At 47.1% G+C, this 22,314-nt stretch overlaps 6 protein-coding genes across 6 annotated transcripts; 4 read left to right on the top strand and 2 right to left on the bottom strand.

Annotated features, from left to right (window-relative positions):
• Positions 1–1,405: 1,405 nt before the first annotated feature.
• N7483_003102 (OPT oligopeptide transporter) lies at positions 1,406–3,877 on the top strand (the record flags this gene model as incomplete). The annotated part of the gene is made up of 1 exon (XM_057086539.1): positions 1,406–3,877. One exon carries the CDS (start codon positions 1,406–1,408, stop codon positions 3,875–3,877), a length of 2,472 nt encoding a protein of 823 aa, XP_056946368.1.
• A 991-nt stretch (positions 3,878–4,868) lies between these two features.
• Positions 4,869–6,506, bottom strand: N7483_003101 (uncharacterized protein; the record flags this gene model as incomplete). The annotated part of the gene is made up of 1 exon (XM_057086538.1): positions 4,869–6,506. The coding sequence occupies one exon, from the start codon at positions 6,504–6,506 to the stop codon at positions 4,869–4,871; it is 1,638 nt and encodes a 545-aa protein (XP_056946367.1).
• Positions 6,507–7,083: 577 nt separating this feature from the next.
• Positions 7,084–7,707, bottom strand: N7483_003100 (uncharacterized protein; the record flags this gene model as incomplete). The annotated part of the gene is made up of 2 exons (XM_057086537.1): positions 7,084–7,393; positions 7,463–7,707. The coding sequence occupies 2 exons, from the start codon at positions 7,705–7,707 to the stop codon at positions 7,084–7,086; spliced, it is 555 nt and encodes a 184-aa protein (XP_056946366.1).
• Positions 7,708–10,961: 3,254 nt separating this feature from the next.
• sip5 (Sip5p) lies at positions 10,962–13,431 on the top strand (the record flags this gene model as incomplete). Its single annotated transcript, XM_057086536.1, has 3 exons — positions 10,962–11,330; positions 11,391–12,147; positions 12,230–13,431. 3 exons carry the CDS (start codon positions 10,962–10,964, stop codon positions 13,429–13,431), a joined length of 2,328 nt encoding a protein of 775 aa, XP_056946365.1.
• Positions 13,432–14,533: 1,102 nt separating this feature from the next.
• On the top strand, positions 14,534–16,250 carry N7483_003098 (MFS transporter; the record flags this gene model as incomplete). The annotated part of the gene is made up of 4 exons (XM_057086535.1): positions 14,534–14,609; positions 14,663–15,028; positions 15,087–15,143; positions 15,199–16,250. The coding sequence occupies 4 exons, from the start codon at positions 14,534–14,536 to the stop codon at positions 16,248–16,250; spliced, it is 1,551 nt and encodes a 516-aa protein (XP_056946364.1).
• A 1,826-nt stretch (positions 16,251–18,076) lies between these two features.
• Positions 18,077–21,212, top strand: N7483_003097 (uncharacterized protein; the record flags this gene model as incomplete). The annotated part of the gene is made up of 3 exons (XM_057086534.1): positions 18,077–18,080; positions 18,138–19,838; positions 19,900–21,212. The coding sequence occupies 3 exons, from the start codon at positions 18,077–18,079 to the stop codon at positions 21,210–21,212; spliced, it is 3,018 nt and encodes a 1,005-aa protein (XP_056946363.1).
• Between the last annotated feature and the right edge of the window lie 1,102 nt (positions 21,213–22,314).

Raw genomic sequence — 22,314 nt, 5'->3', positions numbered from 1 at the left:
CGTCCGAAGCCACATGATTGAGCTCGGGCACAATGTTCATTATGCTAATTGTTGACATTATTTGCGACGCCCTATAACTCTGTATAATGGTTCTTAGTATCTTATATGGGGTGCCAAGTTCTTATGCCGGTGAATTATTGGTTAAAGGGGCGCCCGTCAACGTTAATGGCTGACGCGGCCCAATAAGAGGTGATGTTTGCGCCTCTTCAGCCGTGTTGAGATCAAAAAGTACCTCCAGGGCTGGAGTATCGGAGCGTCAACTCCGTACGAAAAGTATCGGATCCTTCTTTCTTTTGCCGCAGATATTCCGTGATACATGTCACTAGTACAAAAATGGTTTACTGCGTCCACTCCTCCACGAGATTATACCCTAGATTGCCACGGGGTACCACGGGGAGAGAGGGAGAACGCCAATATTACGATAGATGATGCGATATAACCACCAATCATAAGATATCGCTTAAACATAAGTAAAACAGTATGTAACCAAACGATCCAGTAACGTCCTTTACTTCCGAAAAGTGGATTTAAAATAATTTCATTTTCCCCCTTCCCCGCCTTAAAGGAAGTGGAGTACAGTGTCGGATCAGGAGGGATTTTCATTTGTTTGTTATGGAGTTCGCTATGATTCACTCCGGGGGATGTACCGTACGTGATTCTTTGTGTACTATTTGTGTACTCTGTACTCTGTACTCTGTAGGTACTCTCCGTACTTCGTACTTGAACGGGTTCCACCAGGATGTCTTACTATGAATGAAGGGGTAATTCAGAGTCCTCAATTGTACTACATTGTAGTAATTGGGTCCCTATTCAACTGTTATCATGATCATCGGCTTAATCTTATTTTTATCTATGTTTATCTTACGTTTTCCATATCTAAGGGCGGAATTGCCGAGCCCTACAACCTAGGATTTCTGGGCATGTACCTAGTACCTAGTATAGTACTTGGTATAGTACAACTCCACTTTGCAATACCCGATATCACAGTTTATCACAGCTTAAAGGTGAACTCTATTTACTATGCAAAATCAAGCTAAAATTCAAGTCTAAAACAAGTCTAAACTAATTTTACCTTAGTCTCGCGGTTTAGTTTATTGCACGCCATGCTGGGAAATGCCGATGTGGCAACCAATCATTATATTCGTGACTATCTAGTTTAGTTCAAGAATGCAGGTGGCGTATCGGAGCTCCGGGGTGCTACCGGATAACTTGAACTTGACTAGTAGTTACGTGATATTATTGTCCTCAAGCTTGAATGGTCCGATGCTAAACGAGCTGCATATAACTATGCTATGCCACCCATAAGATTCATTCTATTCAGAATTATTCTCGTGGCCCTTTTTCTTCTGTCTGTGTTCGGGAAGTGCTTGAAGAGCACTCTCCCCAAGTCCAGATGTCAGTCAACATGGCTTCCGAGGATCTTAACACTACCTACCGCTATGAGGAGAAGAAATCAGAGATCGAGGAACATGTCTTCCCCACCGAGGGGGAGATTACAGACGTGGAATTGGATGACTTGGTCGAATTGCTGAAGGAGACCTTGGCTGAGCACGAAATGGATGGTAACTTCCCTCAGGACATGTTAGACAATGCTCGAGAGTTTCTGGCCAAAGATGTCAAGCAAATCACTGCTATGGAAGCTCAGTCCTTGCTCCGCGACATTCGTGAGCAAAGAGAACTTTTGTTGAACGACTCACCCTATCCTGAGGTTCGCGCTGTGGTTGATCCCACCGACGACCCTTCTATCTCAGCAAACACCTTTCGAGCCTGGTTCTTGGGTCTCCTTTTGACCATTGTCTTCACTGGTGTCAATCAGCTGTTCACTCTGCGATACCCGACTATTTTCCTCTACTCCTATGTCTCCCAGGTCGTCAGTTTACCCCTGGGTAAATTCATGGCCAAGGTACTGCCAACTCGAGAGTGGTCCCTGTTTGGTTACCGTTGGTCTTTGAACCCCGGTCCCTTCAATCAGAAGGAACACATGTTGATCACCGTCATGGCTAACGTCGGATATGGTGGTTACATGGGTACTTCCTACACAACTAACCTCTTCACTGTGCTCAAGGTGAAGAAGTGGTACAATGACCAGGAGCTGTACAACAAGGCTGGCTTCCAGATCTTGCTGACTTTGTCTACTCAATTCCTGGGATACGGATGTGCTGGTCTCGTCCGAAAGTTCCTGGTTACTCCGCCATCCATGATCTACCCCAAGGCTTTGGCAACTATTGCCCTCAACAAGGCCCTGCACAATGACCAGAAGGGCGAGTCCATCCACGGATGGACCATGTCGCGTTACCGCTTCTTCCAATATGCATTCGGTGCCATGTTCTTCTGGTACTGGTTCCCTGGTTATATCTTCCAGGCTCTTTCTTACTTCAACTGGATGACCTGGATTGCTCCAGAGAACACCAACCTGGCCGCAATTACTGGAAGTATTACCGGATTGGGTCTTAACTTTTGGCCGACTTTCGACTGGAACATGGCCTCTGTCGTCTACGATCCCATCATCACCCCTTACTACGCCTTGGTTACCATTGCTGTTGGTACCTTGTTCTTCTGTATCTGTGTTATCATTCCTATCTGGTGGACCAATGTGTGGAAGACTGCATACTTCCCCATTATGAGCAACTCTCTGTTCGATAACACCGGTGCTTCATATGATGTCTCGAAGATCATGGTCGATGGAACCTTCAGCGAGGCGGCCTATGAGGCATACAGCCCTCCCTACATGACCGCCTCGTATGCTGTCATGTTCTTTTGCTTCTTTGGCGCCTACATGGCTGGTATTGTTCACATTCTTCTGTACAACCGTTCTGAGATTACCAAGGGTTTCAAGACAATGTGGAAGTCTATTTTCAAGACCGAGGATCAGCGCAAAGAGCATGAGGATATCCACAACCGTCTGATGGATCATTACAAGGAGGCACCTGATTGGTGGTACCTAGTCATTCTGATCATCTGCTTCGTTATTGGTTGCGTGGTTTGCAAGGTCTATGTTCCAGCCTTCCCCATCTGGGGCATGGTTGTCTGTGTCTTCCTTTGTCTCTTCCTGCAAGTCCCTTACGGTATGATCTACGCTATCACCAACTCCGAGGTCACCAACAACGTCGTCGCCGAGTTGATTGCCGGTTATGCTATTCCCAACCAGCCCATCGCCAACATGATCTTCAAGACCTACGGTGTTGTCTCTTGCGCCCAGGCCATCCAGTTCGTCAGTGATCTTAAGATGGGCCACTACATGAAAATCGCCCCTCGTGTTATGTTCAGTGCTCAGGTCGTCGCCACTTTCGTCTCCGCTTTCGTCAGTATCGGTGTCAACGCCTGGGCCCTGGCTAACATCTCTAACATCTGCTCCGATGACCAACCATCCGGTTTCACCTGTGAGAACTACACCACCTTCTTCACATCCTCCGTCATCTGGGGTGCTATCGGTCCTCGCCGTCTCTTCGCCTCTGGCATGATCTACAATGCTACCCTGTACGGTTTCTTGCTGGGCGCCCTACTCCCCGTGCCATTCTACTTGCTCGCCAAGTACTTCCCCAAGTCCGGTGCCCGTTACATCTACTCCCCACTTCTCCTGTACGGAATGATGAACTTTGCTCCATACAACTTCACCTATGTCGCCGCGCCTCTGATCGTGGGTACTGTTTTCAACTTCTATATCAAGCGTCACTACCTCGCCTGGTGGGAGAAGTACGCTTATGTCCTTACTTCCTCTTTCGGTGCCGCTCTGGCTATTTCGGCGGTTGTCATTTTCTTTGCCGTTGAGTACCACACTGTTTCTATTAACTGGTGGGGTAACTCGGTTTCTTTTGCTGGTTGTGATGATTCCGGTTGTACTATCATGCCTGTCCCTGCTGGAGGTGTTCCATCATGAGTGTGATCATGTGTAATGGATGATGATAATGAGAGACTCTTAGCTAGTATATTTAGCATCCTTTAATTGATCTCTGAATTTATACTCACTCCGGCTAGTCCGGAGATCAGTGTACATATGATTCTTTTCAGTCAGAGTAACATTAGTAGTGTATTTTGATCTTCAAACTTCGATGTCCATTTTGATGCGGTATGATACATATCTCAGCCGAATCAGCCCACACACAAAAATGCACTCAACTTGAAGGAACTCACATGGCCGGGCTTATCAGACCCGCCCGACTAGAACGTACATTTCGAGCTGGGCACTGACGAGCATGGAGAACCAATGTGGGTTAGGGGATTCAAATATTCGAGATACGTACTGCACTCGAGAAGGGACAGTGTTGCTTTCGCTGGGAAGGGCTCAGAGCAGGCTGTTGAAACAGACCCGAAACTTGAAGGATATGAAGTGGGAGAATAGGTGGAAAATTACCCTTTAATCTAAAAAAAAACAAAATCTTGAGCGAGAAGAACCAACATCCTCATGGCTTAAATAAGTCCAAAACAAAATAAGACAAAAATATCAATTTGATTGGCCCGAACCCGGGATTGAACCGAGGACCTCGCACATTCGAATATCCACACCATTTCTGGTATTGGCCCAAAGCGCGAATCATACCACTAGACCATCCGGGCTAATTGATACTGTCCATGAAAGATTGTGGGAGTATCAATTGCTCCTGTATAGCTAAATTAGAGTTCGAATTTGTTTGGATTAAACTGCCTCAGCTACCACATATACTCCCAAGGTTACTATGTACAATTAATAGAACAACATTTGACATTATAACATTTTCAAAGTTGAATTGCGGTTCCAAAACTGCCTGTGGGGTGTTCCAAGCTTCAAGTTGAAGTGCACTTAGAACGACGATTCTTTCTATTCAATGTTCTCCATCTCAGTCTGTCTCCTCAATATGTATAACTTAGTTAGCTAGAAGTATATTCATTCCTCATGACTTGCCCTTCATTCCCTTCTTCCGGTTCTCTCTCTGTCGTTGCTCCTTGGCTACATCTCGTCTCCTCTTCTTCCACGCCCGGTTATTATCACCCCGGTTCTCCCAGAACCACTTGGAAAACTCCGTTTCGTCCTTGTCCGCGCCAGCTTCACGTGCCTTGGACACTGGAGTATCGACTGCCATCTCATCCTCATCCTCATCCTCATCCTCCATCTCATTCCATTTCATGTGTCGGCTAGGAATGCCTGTATCCGGTGTAGGTGCTGCACTCCGTAGACCACGATCTTGAATGTCTCGCTTGGTAAAGGGAGTGAATGGAGTCTGCGGCTCAGATACCTTCGGCTCGTCATCCGATTCGATATCGTCGCCATTGCCGAAAAAGCTGAACCCGGTATCGGGCTCGGCTGTCGATTTCTCGGTAGTTGTCTCGGTCGCTGGTCGTTTGAAGAGAGCTTCCAGGGGATGCACTTCTTTGGCTGAATCTTGAGGTGTGTCTTCGGCGGGCGAACTGGATTCAGATGCTTCAGGCTCGGGTTCATCGGTGGTCATGGGAACATCGGTAGACTTTGCTTCCTCGGGAGAAGGTTTTTGTTCATCGGATTCTTCCTCTTCGTCGGATGAATCAGAGTCGGATGAAGAGCTGCTGTCGCTGGCGTTGTCGCTGTCTTCATCGTCGTTCTCTTTCTCCTTCTCATCCTCATCCTCACTCTCGCTTTCTGACTCCGAGTCTGAGCTTTCATCTGAACCGCTAGATGAGGTCCAATCTTCTGACTCTGCGGAAGATTCTGGCTCTTCAACCTTGGCCTTGGACTTCGACTTCGAAGAGGTCTTGACCGGGCGCTTCTCCTTCGCACCGGGAATTTTACCGGGAAGATAATCCTTCTTCCGGGCCTTCTTGCTAACATCCTCCTTCACATTCCCAGTGTTATCCATCCAGCCCTTCTCTTCATCGAATGTTGCCGTCAGTGGAGTATTCTCATCCGTCGAGCGCAGGAAACTAGGTTGCGTGAATGTTTTGGCGAACTCGTGAACGACATTATCGGAACCCTTCTTCTTCTTAGCCTTCTTGTCGTTGGCATCGGGTACGGAGACGCGATTGGGTGGGATTTTGGCGAGGAATAGACATTCTGCCTTTTCGCTGTACTTGGACTTGGGCTGCGGTTTTTCCTTCTTGTCGTCTTTGCTCTTGCTCTTGTCGTATTTCCGTTTGTCTTTCTTTCCACTGCTCGGATCTGTCCAGCCTCGCTTCACCTTTCGGTCGGATGGCAACTCGTATCCCTCAATGGTATTTTTCTCGGGCTTTTCGGATTTTTCGGATTTTGACTTCTTGGACTTTTTCTTCTCCTTGATCGGTTCAGCTGACACTTCTTCCTCGAGTTGTCGCTTCTGTGGGCGGGCTGCTTCGATCTTGAATTTCTTGCCCTTTAGAATGGACCCATTCAGCTTCTTTTTGATCTTCTCGGCGTCCATCTTTGGTAATGTGACGTAACCGTAGTTATTCTCTGGGAAGGTAGAAATAGTGTGGAAGGAGATCTCGGTAGCTGTGGCTCGGATGGATGGTGGTAGAACAGAGGGGAGGAGCTCCGAGTTGAAAGGAGTGATGTGTAATCGAACTGACTCGGAATCAGTCATTGTAAAGTGCCCGTAGTTCAGGGCAAGTCTTTACAAGAGTTCATCATGTGTATCTTTTGTTTCTTTTGACTTCAAGTTTTCTCTTTTTTTTTCTCCGCAAGAATCTCCGTTACCGCCTTCCAGATTAAGATAGACCCACCCAGATCCACCGATGATCATATGAACGCTATATGAAGCCTCGTTCTAATTGGGTGCAAAAAAATAGTGTTGAAGCATTGTAGATTTGACAGCCTTGGAAGAGTATCTAGTCTTGCTTACCATATACTTCAGGTTATTAATCCCATTCTAGTTTTGTCTTATAACAATTCAAATGTTCATGTCAAGGTCAACGGGTAGTCAAGCCAAAAATTACCTAGTATCGCACACTCAGGCTGGCACTGGTGGCACTGTCACCCTCCGAGTCGGCTATACTAATATATACTACCTAGGCTAGTAGTAGCTGAGTTTTTCAAGTTACAGCTTGAGTAAAACTTGCACATGTGAATTCTCTCAGGCTATTCTAACGTAAAAACTTGAACATTTGTATACCATTGATAACTTAACAGGGATCATATGCCCAGGTGTACTAACTTTGAAGCTAGGCCTGAGTAGATGAGAGCCAGAAAAATATTCTTGAAGCGTCAATCGATTGCGCGGCTGTATTCAGAATACAGACTTGGATTTCCCTCAGCGCGATCTCAGGTGGAATACCTGCTAATCCTGCTGCAACATCCATAAGTATTCCTGCTAGCATAATGCCATCAAAGCTAAGGTCGCTTGATTCCCACATGATTTCCGTCTCCGATGGTAAATTGAGATCGCTGAATATCGTACCAAACATAACAGCAGGTAAATATGATGTCAGGGTAGTTAATGCAACCCTAGTCATAGCATCAATCGTTAAAGGTCTGGAAAGGGTATAATATGATATATATTTGACCATTTCCACCTTATAAGCCATATTCCCAAGGATATACACTGTACCCAAGGCGTTTGTTGGCGTCAATGGCACTCTCCTTGGAACAAGACTTCCTGATCTTTTCTCGTTATCCGAAACCTTTGAGACTCGGTAGTAGGTAGCTTGGCTCTTCAGAGATTGGCAGTGCCAGCTGAGCACCCAATTTGTATTGACAATTGATGCACTGTCCCGGGTTTGTGCACAGTTGGAATATGGTGAAAACACAACCTCGAGCTCACTTTCGACGCCATCCGCGTAAGTCATCGTTTCAAACACATAACTCGATATTGATATTCCGTCTGGGAGCCGAAAACAGCCAAGTCTTTGACTGCTAATCAAGAGTATCAAAGGATTATCACTGGACGAGCATGAGCTGTCTTTGTTGAAGATAGACATATAAGCTAATGTAGCCTGACCAGTTATCGCCAGAGCCCCTAAAAGCACCATGCATACTTGGTATGATATGAGATGCATGATGTACTTCTCGAGACTGAAGTGGTATGTCGGTTTGCTTTATCTTCCACGTCTGTTCGGTATTGATGAAGACCTCGGAATCGTGTCGTGATTGCTGTTAGTTGTATCAGTGACTCGAAAACAGCTTGGTGTCTTGCTCTTTGTACTTATACACAACGTCGAGCAAACATGATAGCACGTTTGACCGGTTTACCGGCTAATAGCCTGAGATAATAGCGCCCGGGCGTACCTCGATCATATCCAGTGATAAGGCGAGTCACAGCTGAACAAGCACACCGCCAAGTCCCGTTCTTAGGTTGTTCGGGTAAGGGGAAGCGACATTATTTTGTCAAATACGGATCGCTTCTCTTGTTGTGGCTTGGTGGCTTGGCTGATGGAGTTATTGAATATGACAACACCAAAATTTGTACTCGAGATTAGATACACGGGCCTACCCTCAATTTCCACGACACAGTCAGCTTTTCACGTGGTTTGTTTAACGAGAGCTATACTTGACATTTCATACTAAAATCTCATGTAATACGGCCACACTACTAGGTAGGCTTTTTCTTATGCGAAATCCAACATCGCCAACACTACCCTCAGTTTCCTCAGCGCAGTCAGCTCTTCGAGTGGTATGTTTAAAAAGGGTTATAATTGACATGTCATTGGCTGTGTATGACTATACTAAAATCTCATGTAATAAACCCAATATACCCAACACTACTGACCTAGTCTTCAGTTTGGCGATTAGCGTCTCCACGCTACTGAAGTGCTCAGAAAACTGATTTATAGATCGTTGGATGTATGACTTCACGTCCCTTACCACTTGTATAATCGACCAGCCTAAATTCATTACAAGAAATGTATGTGAACCACATAACTCAATCTCCGTGAGATAGGATAGGATATCTCTAACCAAAGCTCAGTTTTTACTCTCACTTCATCTATACCTTGTCATGTTCTCTCCATTCGCAGTACTATCAACATTTCTGACCCTTTGGTTAGCTTATCATGCCAAAGCAAGTGGAGAAATAGCTGCGGAGGTAAACTTCTACTCCAATGAATGTACTTCTTGGGTTAATACAAGAGCACTGTACTATGACCAAGAACCGCATGTCATGAAAAGAACGGATCGAAACTGCCATAACCTCTACGTGCCCACCGGTTCAACACATCTGAACGTTGCGAGTTGCAAACACTTGAACGGAACTGAGTCAACTATACCCTATTACTGCACGTGTTTCTTTTTCAAAAAATTTGGATGCTCAGGGCCTGCTATCATCATGCCGTCGCACGTCGACTTTTGGGAATGCTTGAGTGATGTGTCCACACTTCGAAGCTGGTTTTGCACTGCGCCAGATGCTTTCTGAAAACTCCGGAGATTGAGTTGAGTGATTTAGCAGGATTATGGGGGTTATATGGAGAGTGCACATTATCTCACGGTTTACAAGATTTAAAATCTTTGTTGAAGATTCCGATAACGTAATTCCCAGTCTCGCCGTACACCCGGTTGCGCCGTACACGCCAAACACCATAGTAAATGCGATATTTTGGAGTGTGATATTTCAAACCACAAGAGGTAATATAAGCTGATAATGTACTACCCTATCAAATTTATCACATCAAGCCTAATCATGATGCTGAAAACTATTTCTAGTTAATCTGATATACATATATAAGCATCCATCACCTCGTCGCTGTGTAATTTTGGTAATACATGTAAATAATCATGTTGTCTATTTATTAACAAGATCATATTAATATATTCTGTACTAGGAGTTCACCTATCAATAATCGAGTGAATTCATGATCTTGTTGTTGATAAATAGCCACCTGAAATATTGCATTTACTATGGTGTTTGGCGTGTACGGCGCAACCGGGTGTACGGCGAGACTGGGAATTACGTTAATATGGAGAGAGTATTGGTATTATAACATACATATACAGATACGAAACCTCGTTCTAATTGGCCGGGGCTGCTTACAACACTGCTGAATAATCAATATCCCCAGGACCCGTGGACCTCGGGGAGATGAATGGATCTACTCCGAGTACGGAGTACTCTGTAGACTCGGACCTCTTTTGCTTCTTTTCTTTTCTTTGTCTTTTACTACCTAGGTACTGGAGGTCCTTTGACCACTAGTGTTATTCCAGTTCACATCCTCAGGTGCATATTTACCCCAAGGGCGCTCCTATTTTTCTTCCGGATCCATACTATATACTGCACATGTGGTAGCGGCTACTAGCCTACGGCCCTTTTGGCTACCTGTATGGCAGAGTAGGGAACCACCTGGGAATTCGCCTACTGATATGAACAACAATCCAACTAACTATGTATTGAACATGCACACATGTTTTTAACTAAACATGATTGTCAAATTATTCCAGATATCAGTGGCAAAAGTATATCTGGATTAAGTAGTTGGTCATGTGTGCATAGGAATCGGTAGGATGAACCATGGAAGAGGATCACGAGTAGTGCTAGTACATGGGTCTTCTCCCAGTCTCAAGGTATTTGGTCTGAGAATAGCTCTGAAATAAGAGTAAACACCACTATTAGTGCCTTGTACTTTTACCTGCCATATATACAGTTACCTACCTGAGTACCTATACACAGATACCAGTTGACACCTGAACACCTGAACACCTGGGCAGGGGCTGATGTAATCCAATGACGACGGTCTGGCCCATATGGGGCTGTGTTGGGTCATTCTCGCCTTACGGAGTACCACAATACTAGTTCCCCGTTCATGATCTTGAATCTCCAAGTTGTTTTTCCCATCCGCCACATCCCGGAGATCTGGCCCTTACGTACCTCACCCCGATCCGAACTTCCCCAGTTCTCATACTCCGCCCTCCCCGCTCCCATCTTCCCACTCTCCTCTTTCCCCTGCATCATCCCTCCCCCTCAAATGTGTCCTTCACTTTAGTTCCTCTTTGACTTCCCCCCCTCTCTGCTCCACCCCTCTCGGGGGCCACCCTCGGAGTTATCCCGGCGTTTGTCCTGGTCGACCGAACGCTTTCACCCACCCCCTCATATCCCTTCATATCCCCATTCAGTATGGGAAACTCTCAGACTAAAGAATCCCGGACTACCGCTCCCCGCCGAAGTCAACAATGGTCCGGTGCATCCGATACATCGGGCCGTGCTGTGTATCAATCCTCTCGCTCTGGTCGAGGTAGCCGGCCCGATCTATCGTTGCTTGGAATCGGAAGCAGCCATCATGATCGCGATGTGGCGAGTCTCGAGCATCGCAGGGAGAGCAAACAGGAGCGAGAAGCGCGCCGGTTAGAAAAGGAACGCACTGCTCGGATCAAAGAACGCGAACGCAGTATGAAAGAGGAGCATGTTGATGGAGGTTATTTAGTCACACAAGGTGTGTACGTAGGTACGGAGGACTTCAACAAGGCCGTAGTGCGGCAACTGATGGTAGGATTTCTCACTCTACAATGCAAAATCATCAAATACTGACTGACCTCCTCAAAATAGATTGAACGTCGGTTGGCCCCATTCTGGCGGGGGCTGAATGACTTCTCTGAATCATGGGCCGAACACCAGATCATGGCCGCGGCTCGGGGTATGGAGATCCCTCCACCAGATCAGATCCCACCCGAGTTGGAGTACAATCCACCCAAAGCGACAGCTGTAAAGGAATCAGCGGATCCCACCAATATTCAGCATCTCACAGTCCCAATTACTTCGCGCTCCCAATCCTACAACTCAGATGTCTCCCAAAACTCGAACCCCGCGCATTCATTGCCTTCGGCCATGTCTCCCATTGCATCTGGTACCTCAACCTCACCGCTGTTCCGGGCCCGGGCAAAGACTCTGGCAGCTTTGTCGACCTCAAAACATGGTTCACAGACAGATCTGGCCCCAAGAGAATTACAGCTCCCTAAGGATGCGTTCGTTAACGGTCAACCGATCGAGGTCTACCTGTACAAGGATTCCAGCGAATGCCCAATCTGCTTCCTCTATTACCCTCCATACTTGAATCGCACTCGTTGTTGCGACCAGCCGATTTGTTCTGAATGCTTTGTCCAAATCAAGCGTCCAGACCCCCACCCTCCAGAGCATGGCGAGCCAGACTCCAACGCCCCAACGCCGGCAGACGGAGCTCAGGCTGAACAGGAGTCCCAGCTCGTGTCCGAACCTTCCGCGTGCCCTTTCTGTGTTCAGCCAGAGTTTGGAGTTACCTATGCTGCACCTCCGTTCCGCCGAGGTCTGACATATGCCGTCGATCCTGGTTTCCGCCCCTCCCCCCAACCTTACCTCACCAATGTCATCTTCATCATCCTTGGCATCCGCCAACGTTGCACCTATCCCAGGCCGTCGTCGCGCTACGTCATTATCTGCTACTGACCCTGGAGTGGTCACTACCGATAAGGTCCGGCCCGACTGGGCTCAGAAGCTGGCCAGTGCGCGCGCTCACGCGGCTCGCCGATCCGCTGCTGCGACAGCCTTACATACTGCGGCTTATTTGATGAATCCAGGTTCTGAATCCCGTGGTATTGGGAACTTTGCTCGCAGACGGCGCGGAGCGACTCAAGGAGATGCCAGCCGGTCTGGATCTCCCGCGCTCAACGCGCTCGCATTTCTGACCGAACGACCCGACCGAACACCGCCGCGTGCACCTGATACCGATTCCGCCGAGGAAGGTGCGGGCCGTACTGCGCCACCTCGAGAAGGTCCTAGGCGTACCAGAATTGACGATCTGGAGGAAATGATGATGATGGAGGCGATTCGGTTGAGTTTGGCTAGTGAGGAGGAACGTCTCAAGCGAGAAGAAAAGGAGTTCCGAAAAGACGCTCAGAAGCGAGAGAAGGAGACCAAAAAGGCCGATAAGGCCGCTCGCAAGACAAGCATCCACAGCAACAATGCCAGCAGCACTGCATTGAATACATCTGGTGAAGCATCTCTTGCCAAAGTAACCAGCAAATCCTCCGCCGTTGAAGAAGAGGAAGAAGAAGTGGTGACGGGCAAGGGCAAGGGTGTTGATCGCGTTGCTCCATCAAACCCATCCGCCCCATCGGCATCTGTCAATGCTAGTCAGGCAGATCAAACCCCGGTGATCAATGAGCAGCTTGCTGTCGGCGATTCTTCAAGGCCATTCCATCTCCGACAGGTGTCAAGTGCCTCCTCATCTTTCTCGTCGACAATGGAAAATACCCCCGAAGAACGTCCAGTGGGCCATGGATCTGGGGACGGAAGCAACGCATCCCTCGAGCCACTCTTCAACTTCCGCAGTCTCGCGGCTGTCATCGGTGACGAGGAAAAGTGCCACGAATCCGAACATGCCGAAGATGCCACGGCTCAAGCCGAGGGACCTTCTAGTGCCACGCCGAGTGCTGCGCCGAGCGCTACACCGTCTGTTCACCAACCCGCGACTGAGTCTGCAGTCCCAGAGTCCATGCCTGAGGCCACACCTGAGTCCAATCCCACTGTGAACGCCGATGCAGGCTCCAAGGAGCTTGAGACACGCTCTGTAGAGATCACAAATCCTACCTCCGATCCTGAGGCGACGTCCTAACCCTCGTCTCGCTCATTTATTACCCTCTTTGTTCCCCTTTTCCTTTTTCATTTTCCACCTCCATTCCTGTTTATCTGTCATAGCATGAGGTTAGCCGGCGCAGTAGGACAGCACGTTTTTGGGAGGTCTTGTGGACTCGCGCCATTCCATATGTTAAGTTTCATTTCCAGCCGTTGACAATCGTTCCGGCTGTCTCCATTCATTGCATTCATTGTTCTCTTTATGTTTCGCCATAGAACTTCAATCAGGACAGTATTTCTCAAAATATCATTTCAGTTTCTTTAGAACAATTCTACAATTTAGGTAAAAAATACACATAAACATTCGCACATGGTCAATGGTCCATAATGTAACCATGAGATGCGGGGATGATGGTGATTGGCTCGGAATGGATTAAGAATCACGCTAAGCACAAAGTGGAGATAAGAGATAAACAGTATAAATAGTATAAATGGGATAAAATATGATCTATTTGACTATATAATTGAATTATAATAATACTATGAATGAGGCTAGAGGTAGTTTGAATTTTGAATCTACTGGTATGTTGTGTATACTAGTAACTAACCTTGGAACTCATATTTACCCGATAACTCGGCAAGTGAAGCCGGACATCTCGCCACTCGCAAACTGGACTTGATCTCGGTCCGCAACCAAACAGGGTAATCGAATGCGCGGACTGATCAGGGCCAATGATAGAATCAAAAATGACAATGAAAAATTCTGGAAATCATACATGAGTTCATGTAGGGCGGGCTGAAGTCGTTTTCGATCAACTTTTACCCCTGCATTCCCCAGGCCCTCGGTGCGGCCGCTCCCGGGAAAAGAGTCCCAAGGTTGAGAAGGTGAATGACTTGAGTAATAGAAATGCAAAGTTTTATCGCTCCCATTTCCCCCACTATCTCTCTTTATTATCTTCTTGGACTCGTTTGATACTTTTTTTTTGTTTTCTTTCTTTCGGCGTTTTTAAGAGCAGAACGACTTCGATCTTCTTCCCATCCCAAGGCCAAGTAACGCTGTCTAGACACATAGCCAATATCGATAGGAAAGACTATTTGACTTGTGGGGATAGTCGTAAGGTCTTAACTACTTCTGAAGGACGATGGTATTAACACACCAAACAAGATTATCCGCTTCACAAGATGACAGCTTTCCGACAACGCAGCTTTTTCTCCTAGGTACTCATTACACTCTAATGTACCTAGTTGACTCATGACTGACCTTTATTTAGCAATATGTCGGGTCGCTGAGCCCATTGCCTTGACCTCCATCTTTCCCTACTCATGGGTGATGGTCAAGGATTTTAACATGGCTAGTGGCAATGATGCCTCTTTCTATGCTGGTGTCCTGATCTCGGCTTTCTCCCTCGCTGAAGCCCCCACGGGGATGTTCTGGGGTAGCCTCTCAGATAGACTGGGACGAAAACCAGTTCTTCTCTCTGGTTGCTTTGGAACAATGCTCTCTCTTATTCTAGTGGGACTGGCTCCCAATTTCTGGATTGCATTGATAGGGCGCGCCTTGGGCGGGGCTCTCAATGGCAATATTGGAGTTATCCAGACCATGGTTGGAGAGTTGGTTAAACGCCCAGAGCATGAACGTATGTTTTTATTTCTTGATTCTGGAGTTTATGATGAAACCTGACTAACGTCTTGCAGCCCGCGCATATGCCGTGATGCCTTTTGTGTGGTCTATTGGGACTATCATTGGACCTGGTAAGTTATCAGTTCCCTGATCTTATAATTAAACCGATGTACTAAGTATTTGCAGCGATTGGAGGTCTGTTAGCAAGACCAGCGGACAGCTTTCCTTCCCTCTTCCCTCAAGATGGGCTTTTTGGACACTTCCCATACCTATTGCCCAACTTAGTCTGTTCTTTCCTACTTCTCTTGAGTATCATTGGCAGCTGGCTGTTCCTTCAAGAGACCCATCCGGATCTCCAGCCTGAGATTCGCCATCAATTCTTTGAACATGCCTCGGTAGAACAATCTCTACTGGCCACTTCGGGTGCAACCGCCAATGCAGGTGTTGATCTACGTGCCGACTCATATGGTACATTTAACGAGGTCAGCTTATGTCGAGACAGCGCTTGGGATGACCAGACTGGTGAAGGGTGTCGTACCTGGAAGAAATCATTCAAGCCCAAGGCATTTACGTGGAAGGTTACGATGCTGGTCATTGCTTTAGCGATCTTCACCTACCACTCGATGACATACGACCATCTTCTCCCAATCTTCTTGCAAGACAAGACCACACGAGACCTTTCAGCCGCTTCATCTTCTCCTTTGAATATCCCAAGTGGCTTGGGTATTTCCACTCGGACTGTCGGTGTGATCATGTCTACGGATGGTATAATCGCACTAGTCATCCAAAGCGTCATCTTCCCTGCGCTGGCCCATTGGCTCGGAGTATGGCGACTCTTCATTCTAGTAACGGTTTTCCATCCGATCGCATATTTCATGGTTCCGTTCCTGGTATTTCTACCACAACACCTTACATTCATTGGCATCTACGCCAGTCTGGTCGTTCGCAACATTCTGTCGATCATCGCCTATCCCGTGCTATTGATTCTCATCAAGCAGGCTAGCCCATCAGACTCTGTGATGGGTAAAATCAATGGCCTTGCTGCATCGGCCGGTGCAGCCTCTCGCACTATTGCACCTCCCCTTGCAGGTTTCCTGTACAGTGCTGGTGCGGATATTGGTTGTACTGGGATTGCTTGGTGGGGAAGCAGTCTTGTTGCGCTGTTTGGAGCGTTGCAGATTTGGTTTATTCAGCGCAAGCCACGCTCTTGGGAAAATGTGAAGCTTGGTGCTTCATGAAATTTTGCTTCTGCTTCTGATCATTCCAAGGGAATTATTTGTGTCCCTGCCATGATCAGTGTCATATCATGTCTGATGATTTATTTGCTTTTTTATTTAACATCTTTCTGGTTATCTTCAGCGCTTGATGTTTTGTTTTCTTTTTGGCTTGGTCTTTCTGTACATTAGCGATTTTGGGGATCTGAGGGTTTACACATTTGTGGAGTCAAGCGTACAACTGTATTACTAGTAGTATATGTTAATATTGAATTTGAAAATAGATTGGGCATTCAACATTTGAAGGAACTGTATTCTTGAATAATCTTGTTCTGATAGTGAAGTGGTCAATTAGTCCGAAGTGATCATGACGTATAAGCTAGGCCTCTTTTACTACTCGTGTGTCTGCACATGTGGTTTTCTTTTTGCTGCCACTGGCACCGCTGGGCGCCTGGCATAGACAGAAGGGGACTACCTACGCTTACAGGTTACAATATCTCTAGCGGTCAGAGCTACCAGTTGCCTATATCCAACTATACTATACATGCCAGTGCACATGTGTAGTAGCAGCTAGCCTTCCTTCTCTTCCAGGTAACTCCGTAGGTAACCCTGTAGGTACTTACGTACAAAGAGGTGTAGGTTATCAGTCACCTGTAGATGCTACTGTCTGAGCCCTGTACTTAAGGATGTGAACATCTATCTGAGAGGATATGAACACACATGGCCCACTAGTTAAGTGCTCCCTGGCTGTTAAGATTCCGTCGCCACGCTTTCAGTGCCATGCGGTTTCCCTGAGTGACGTTGAGGGATATTGCTGTGTTCGTATCACCTCCTAACCTATACATCATATTCCGTTCCAATGATGTGCAGAACCAATCTCAAGCGCGACCGATGGCCAGCCTCCTGAATCTCTTGTCACGGGCATCCAAGCGCCATCGAGTTTTTTTTACCCTCAGGATTCACCTGAACGACTGATCCTGTATCTTGATTTAAAAGTAGAGGCGTGATAGAGCAACCACCCCATGGATATTACCACCACCCCAGGGTCCACTTATTCCCTAAATAGGTAGGCTTCCCGCATGTTTGCCTTGTTTACATTCCCCATCTAATATTCTGCCACTTTTTTCTGCCATCTAGTACAACTTAAAAGTACAGGATTTAAGAAGTTATGATAATACTCCTGGTTAAGAGATCTGTTATTCTTCTAATTTGGATAATAATTAAGTATTAGCTGTATATTTTATGACCATAATTAACCCTGTAATTAAGAATAAAATAAGAACTAATTGTTATGATGTATTATATAACCAATCCTAACCCTTACCTACTAATCTAAATTAGAAAGAGTTCATACTAAGAGAGAAGGGAGTTCAACCACAAAATCCTTTATTATACTAATAGTTCCAAAGAATATAAGCTAGAAGCTAGAAGCTATAGTATAGAGATGATCTTGTCTTATCCAGAGTAAAATGGAGAGGAAAGTGTAGACCTGGGATTTGGATGTATCTTTTTTGACCGCCTATATACCGCCTTTAAAGTGGCGTCTTTAGGGTGGTGGGAATATCCATGGGGTGGTTGCTCTATCACGCCTCTAAAAGTATTGACTGAGATTCATACCAACGGGACACAATTCGCTGAAACTCAGCTATAGTAAATGATTGGGCTATGTGAGATACATCCTTAATAATTTCAAAAATTTGAAATTTTTGGGTTGATATGTAGTGGAGTGGACATCTTTTACTACTTATTGTACTCAAGTCAACTGGTGCTAGTGTCAGGTGTCCACAGCCTTTGTTTTCTGCCACCGCCTTAGACATGTAATGGTTATCTCTAATAGCGCTAGTCCGAATATGGGTTAGCTCTGTTTACACAGCAACCATCACGACAAAACACTGACAACACGACAACAAGTGACGACCCTGCAACCTTCACAACAAAACACTGACAACACGACAACAAGTGACGACCCTGCAACCTTCACAACAACAGAGGGTATTGCTGTTTCCTCAAACATCGCCCTCGCCAACATCATGGCAAACCCTCTTTCTCCTCTTTCCTCCTCCTTCCAAAATGCACGAGCTCAGTCCCCGCGAATTGGCTCTTCACCTTTCCTCACAAAAACAATGGACGAACAATCCGAACAGCGCGTTCCCTCAAGTCCTTTGAAGAAGTCATGGGCAGAACATGATTCGCCGGCCTCAAATCACTTCGACACAAACGAAAACTTTATGCCTAATGAACATTACGACGAAAACGAGCTGGATGAGATCAACGACGAGGGCGACTTCGAAGGAGCTGCTAGCTCACCATTCCAATATGATGAGAATGAAGAGACAGTGGACTATCAGATGCAAGGATACCAAAATCAAACACCCACAATGCTGCGAAGTCGATTCGCGATGGCACAAATGGAGGACCCCATGAGTTCCCCCTTCCGTCCCGACGCCAGAGATGAGACAGTGGATTTTCAGCGATTGCGTGAGGTGCAGCCATTATCACCAGGAATTAGCAAACGCTTGGCCGTTGATAATCCACTTAGCTCTCCGTTCCGTGCCGAGGTGCAGGATGACAGCGATGACTTCGATGATCTTCGTGAGATGCATAATGGATCGCCTGGTTTTGATGAGCAGCCTGAGGAGCCGCAGAGCTCCCCATTCAAACCCGAATCAAGACAGTTCTCTGGTTTCAACCGCCAGCCTGAAGATCCTCAGAGTTCTCCTTTGCGACCTGAAGCCCGTGATTTTTCTGGCTTCGATGAACAACCACAAGAACCCCAGAGCTCTCCCTTTCGCCCTGCGATTAGGGAGAGGGAAGAGACATTTGCTTTTCAAGAACTTGAGGAGCGCGAGTCAAAACGAGAGTCTGTTGGTAAACCCCGATACGCTTCTCCCGTGGGTTGCGACTCGCCTATCCAACCCGAGCCAAAGGATACTACTCTCGACATGCCAAAATTGCGCTCTGTACCACGTGCATCATTAAGTGTACCAGATGTCCAGCCAAAAGCTACTACGCCCCGCAAAAGGTCGTTTGATCAGACTCCACAAGATGACGAAACTGCACAAACCAACGAGCGAGCTAAGAAGGGTATGGTCAGTCGCCAGGAGGCACCTGAAATACACGTCGATCTTGACGAGGAGTCGTCTATCCTCCATCACGACCAAAGCCTACTTTCAACTGCGAGTGCTGCTCAGGACCGATCAAATATTGCAAACAGCATGATTGAAGACAAGCGCAACGAGGGCATGAGCACCGTTTTACATGATAATGATGAAACCACGGAGAAAGAAAACTTCGACTACAATGATGAGAACAACAGAGCCTTGGATGAAGAAGAAGATGATGCGATGGATGAAACAGGCCTCAGCGAATTCTCCGTTCTGCCAGATATGACCTCCTTCGCGAAACTTCGTGCCGAATCGCCCATGAAATCAATGCGTGGTAGCGTCGGACCTAACCACGGGTTCGGCGCAGACATGTACCGTCGCAGTATGGATCCAGCAACGCCCGGGACTGCGCGCAGATCGCACAGGTCTGGTGCCATTAACGATTTTGACTCGCCCGCCGGATCTCCCACTCCTAGACGCAGACCCTCTCGAGATGTTGGCCACGCTAGTGAGACCCCCTAACTTGCTTGAATTGACCGACCAAATGAATTTCTTCCCTCGTCATTCAGCACAGCAGCCTCCTCGCTACTCTCCCCGACGATCTCCTGTCCGCAACATGAGGCAGTCCATGCGGTCTCCCTCAAAGTTGTCTCTTCTGGATTTCGATATTCCCCCCGCTCCCACTCCCCGTTCTATTCCTACAGTCACTCCGCGTGAATTAGAGTCACTGAAGTCTGGATTCATGTCAGAGATTTCTTCCCTGAAAGCTACTTTAAGTGGCAAGGAAGCAGAGGTCGCTAGCTTGAAGACAGCCGTTGGTGATGCAGAGAGACGTGTGGGTGAAGCTCTGGAAGAGATTCGAAATGAGGCCGCTCGTAGAGAAGCAATGGAGATGGAACAAGCTGAATGGGACCGTCGTGGCAAGGACATGGAGCGAGTTTTGCAGTCCGTTCGTGCTGAACTAGAAGATGGTGAACGTGAGCGAGACCGTCTTACTCGTAAAGCTGATGAGGCGGAGAGGAGTAAGGAGCAACTCGAAAGCCGAATTGTTGAGCTTGAGACCCAGCTATCTACCGCGCGCTCTTCTGCTTCATCTCAATCTGGTAGTGCACTAGGTTCCCGAAAATCTTCACAATCGGCTGAAGATACTGCACGAGAGGTGCAAGACGCTGTCGAGAAGGTCGCTCGTGAACTTCACACACTTTACAAGAGCAAGCATGAGACCAAGGTTGCAGCATTGAAGAAGAGCTATGAATCTCGCTGGGAGAAGCGTCTTCGTGAGTCGGAGAACAAGCTGAATGCCGCTCGTTCCGAAAATGAACGACTCAAGGCTGAGTATGATGCTGCCAGCTCGGACTCTATGGCTACTGCCAATGCCAGCATGATCGCTCGGGAGAACGACGAGCACGAGGCCGAGAAGCGTGTCTTTGAGGCGCAGATCAAGGGTCTTCAGCAGGAAATGGCGGCCCTGAAGGAGGACAGTGAACGCCTACGAAGCGATCTGAAAACCGAACGCGCTGAAAAGGGAGAGCTTGTTGCTGCCGTCGATGAATGGTTGGCCATCCAGCAAGGACCTCCTGCTCCCGCTCAGCAAGAACGTCAGTCTTCTGTTGTTTCCGCTGTTTCTTCTGTTGGTGCTCCTGCGGAAGACTCCCATGCAACCGATGAGCCTCCTGCTGAACCCTTCCGTCGAAGTATTAGTCGTCCAGGTTCTAGTGGCATTCGTCCTCCTGCCACAGCTGAGAAGAAAAATCGGTTTGGCGCCCCTGGTGGACATTCTCGAGGTAACAGCGGTGGCAAATCTGGAATTGCCGTGTTCACACCTGGTGGTCGTGGTGGAATCATGAGCTCAATTGAGCGGATGGGACGTGGTGGTTCTTAAGGGTATTGCGTTACTTTGTGGATTGCTTTCTTGGGGATTCAGGAGATTGGGTTACTGGGTTTCGGTTTTCGGTTTTCTTTGGTTTTGTGATACTTTGATTCCCCTTTAGCTCATTTGCTAGTGTTTTCTTTTGTTATGACATTCCATGCCTAGATGTGTTATGAATTTGCTATGAATTTGATATGAACTGGGCAAGGCCTGTGAAGCGCATGCATCGGTAATCTGGTAGAACCTTGAAATGTTGGAAAGAAATAACTCCAGGACATTTGAATACGCAGACCCCCCCATGGAGAACATTTTTAGATTTTGATATTACTATCTAGTACTAGTAGTAAATGATGAGTCAAGCGAGGACTTATTCAGACTCTCTGCATCAACAACTTGTCCGCCTGGCATTGCTTCAATTCTTGTAATAAAGCTTCTTTCCTCGGATCTGCCCATATTTCATATTCCTCAAGCGAGAGACTTTTGAGATGTCCATTCTCCCATAATGCCACAGGCGGTCTTGGAGGGAGTCTATGGCAGTTCTGTATGCATAGGCGAAACATAATGACTTCGTTGAACCTTGGCATCTCCAGGATGGTTTTCTGAGCCCAGGGATGATCAAGATTGAGTCTCCAGCGCTCTTCATTGAGCATGTCTATGTTTGCATTCAACCTCAGGATGTAGGTCCAAGGATTAAGAAGGTCCAATGGGACCCCGTTTTCATCAACTTGGGGACCTAGCCAGACTTCCTCTGGATGTTGAATTTCATCGAACCCAGACCTGCTAAAAGATCCTTCCCATAATTTCCAGACCCATTGTGTTCTGATTTTCCCTCCGTTCTTCAAGTCTAGCGGCAAAGGCTTCCTTGTCAAAAGCCTCCTCAAGGAAGGAGTGCGCCCATTCATCCTCCCGTGGAATTGCCTGACAGAACCTTTTTAGTCGCGTGATGTCGCTTGGCTCGACAAGTTGAATCGGTTCCTCTCCTGTTAAGCCCCATAGATCAGACTGAAAGGCTTGCTAGCGGTCATGTGGACAGAAATAACTCTGAGACAAAGAGTATACTCCTTGTGTAGTGTGAGAGCAGCTTGATACTCAGCATAAAGCTGCGTCCCTCGGT

The sequence above is a fragment of the Penicillium malachiteum genome, assembly GCF_028827825.1.
Source record: "Penicillium malachiteum strain IBT 17515 chromosome Unknown utg000002l:1.0-8849297.0:1.0-8852440.0, whole genome shotgun sequence".
Classification (NCBI taxonomy): Eukaryota; Fungi; Ascomycota; class Eurotiomycetes; order Eurotiales; family Aspergillaceae; genus Penicillium; species Penicillium malachiteum.
This window is presented reverse-complemented; position numbering and strand designations above follow the sequence as displayed.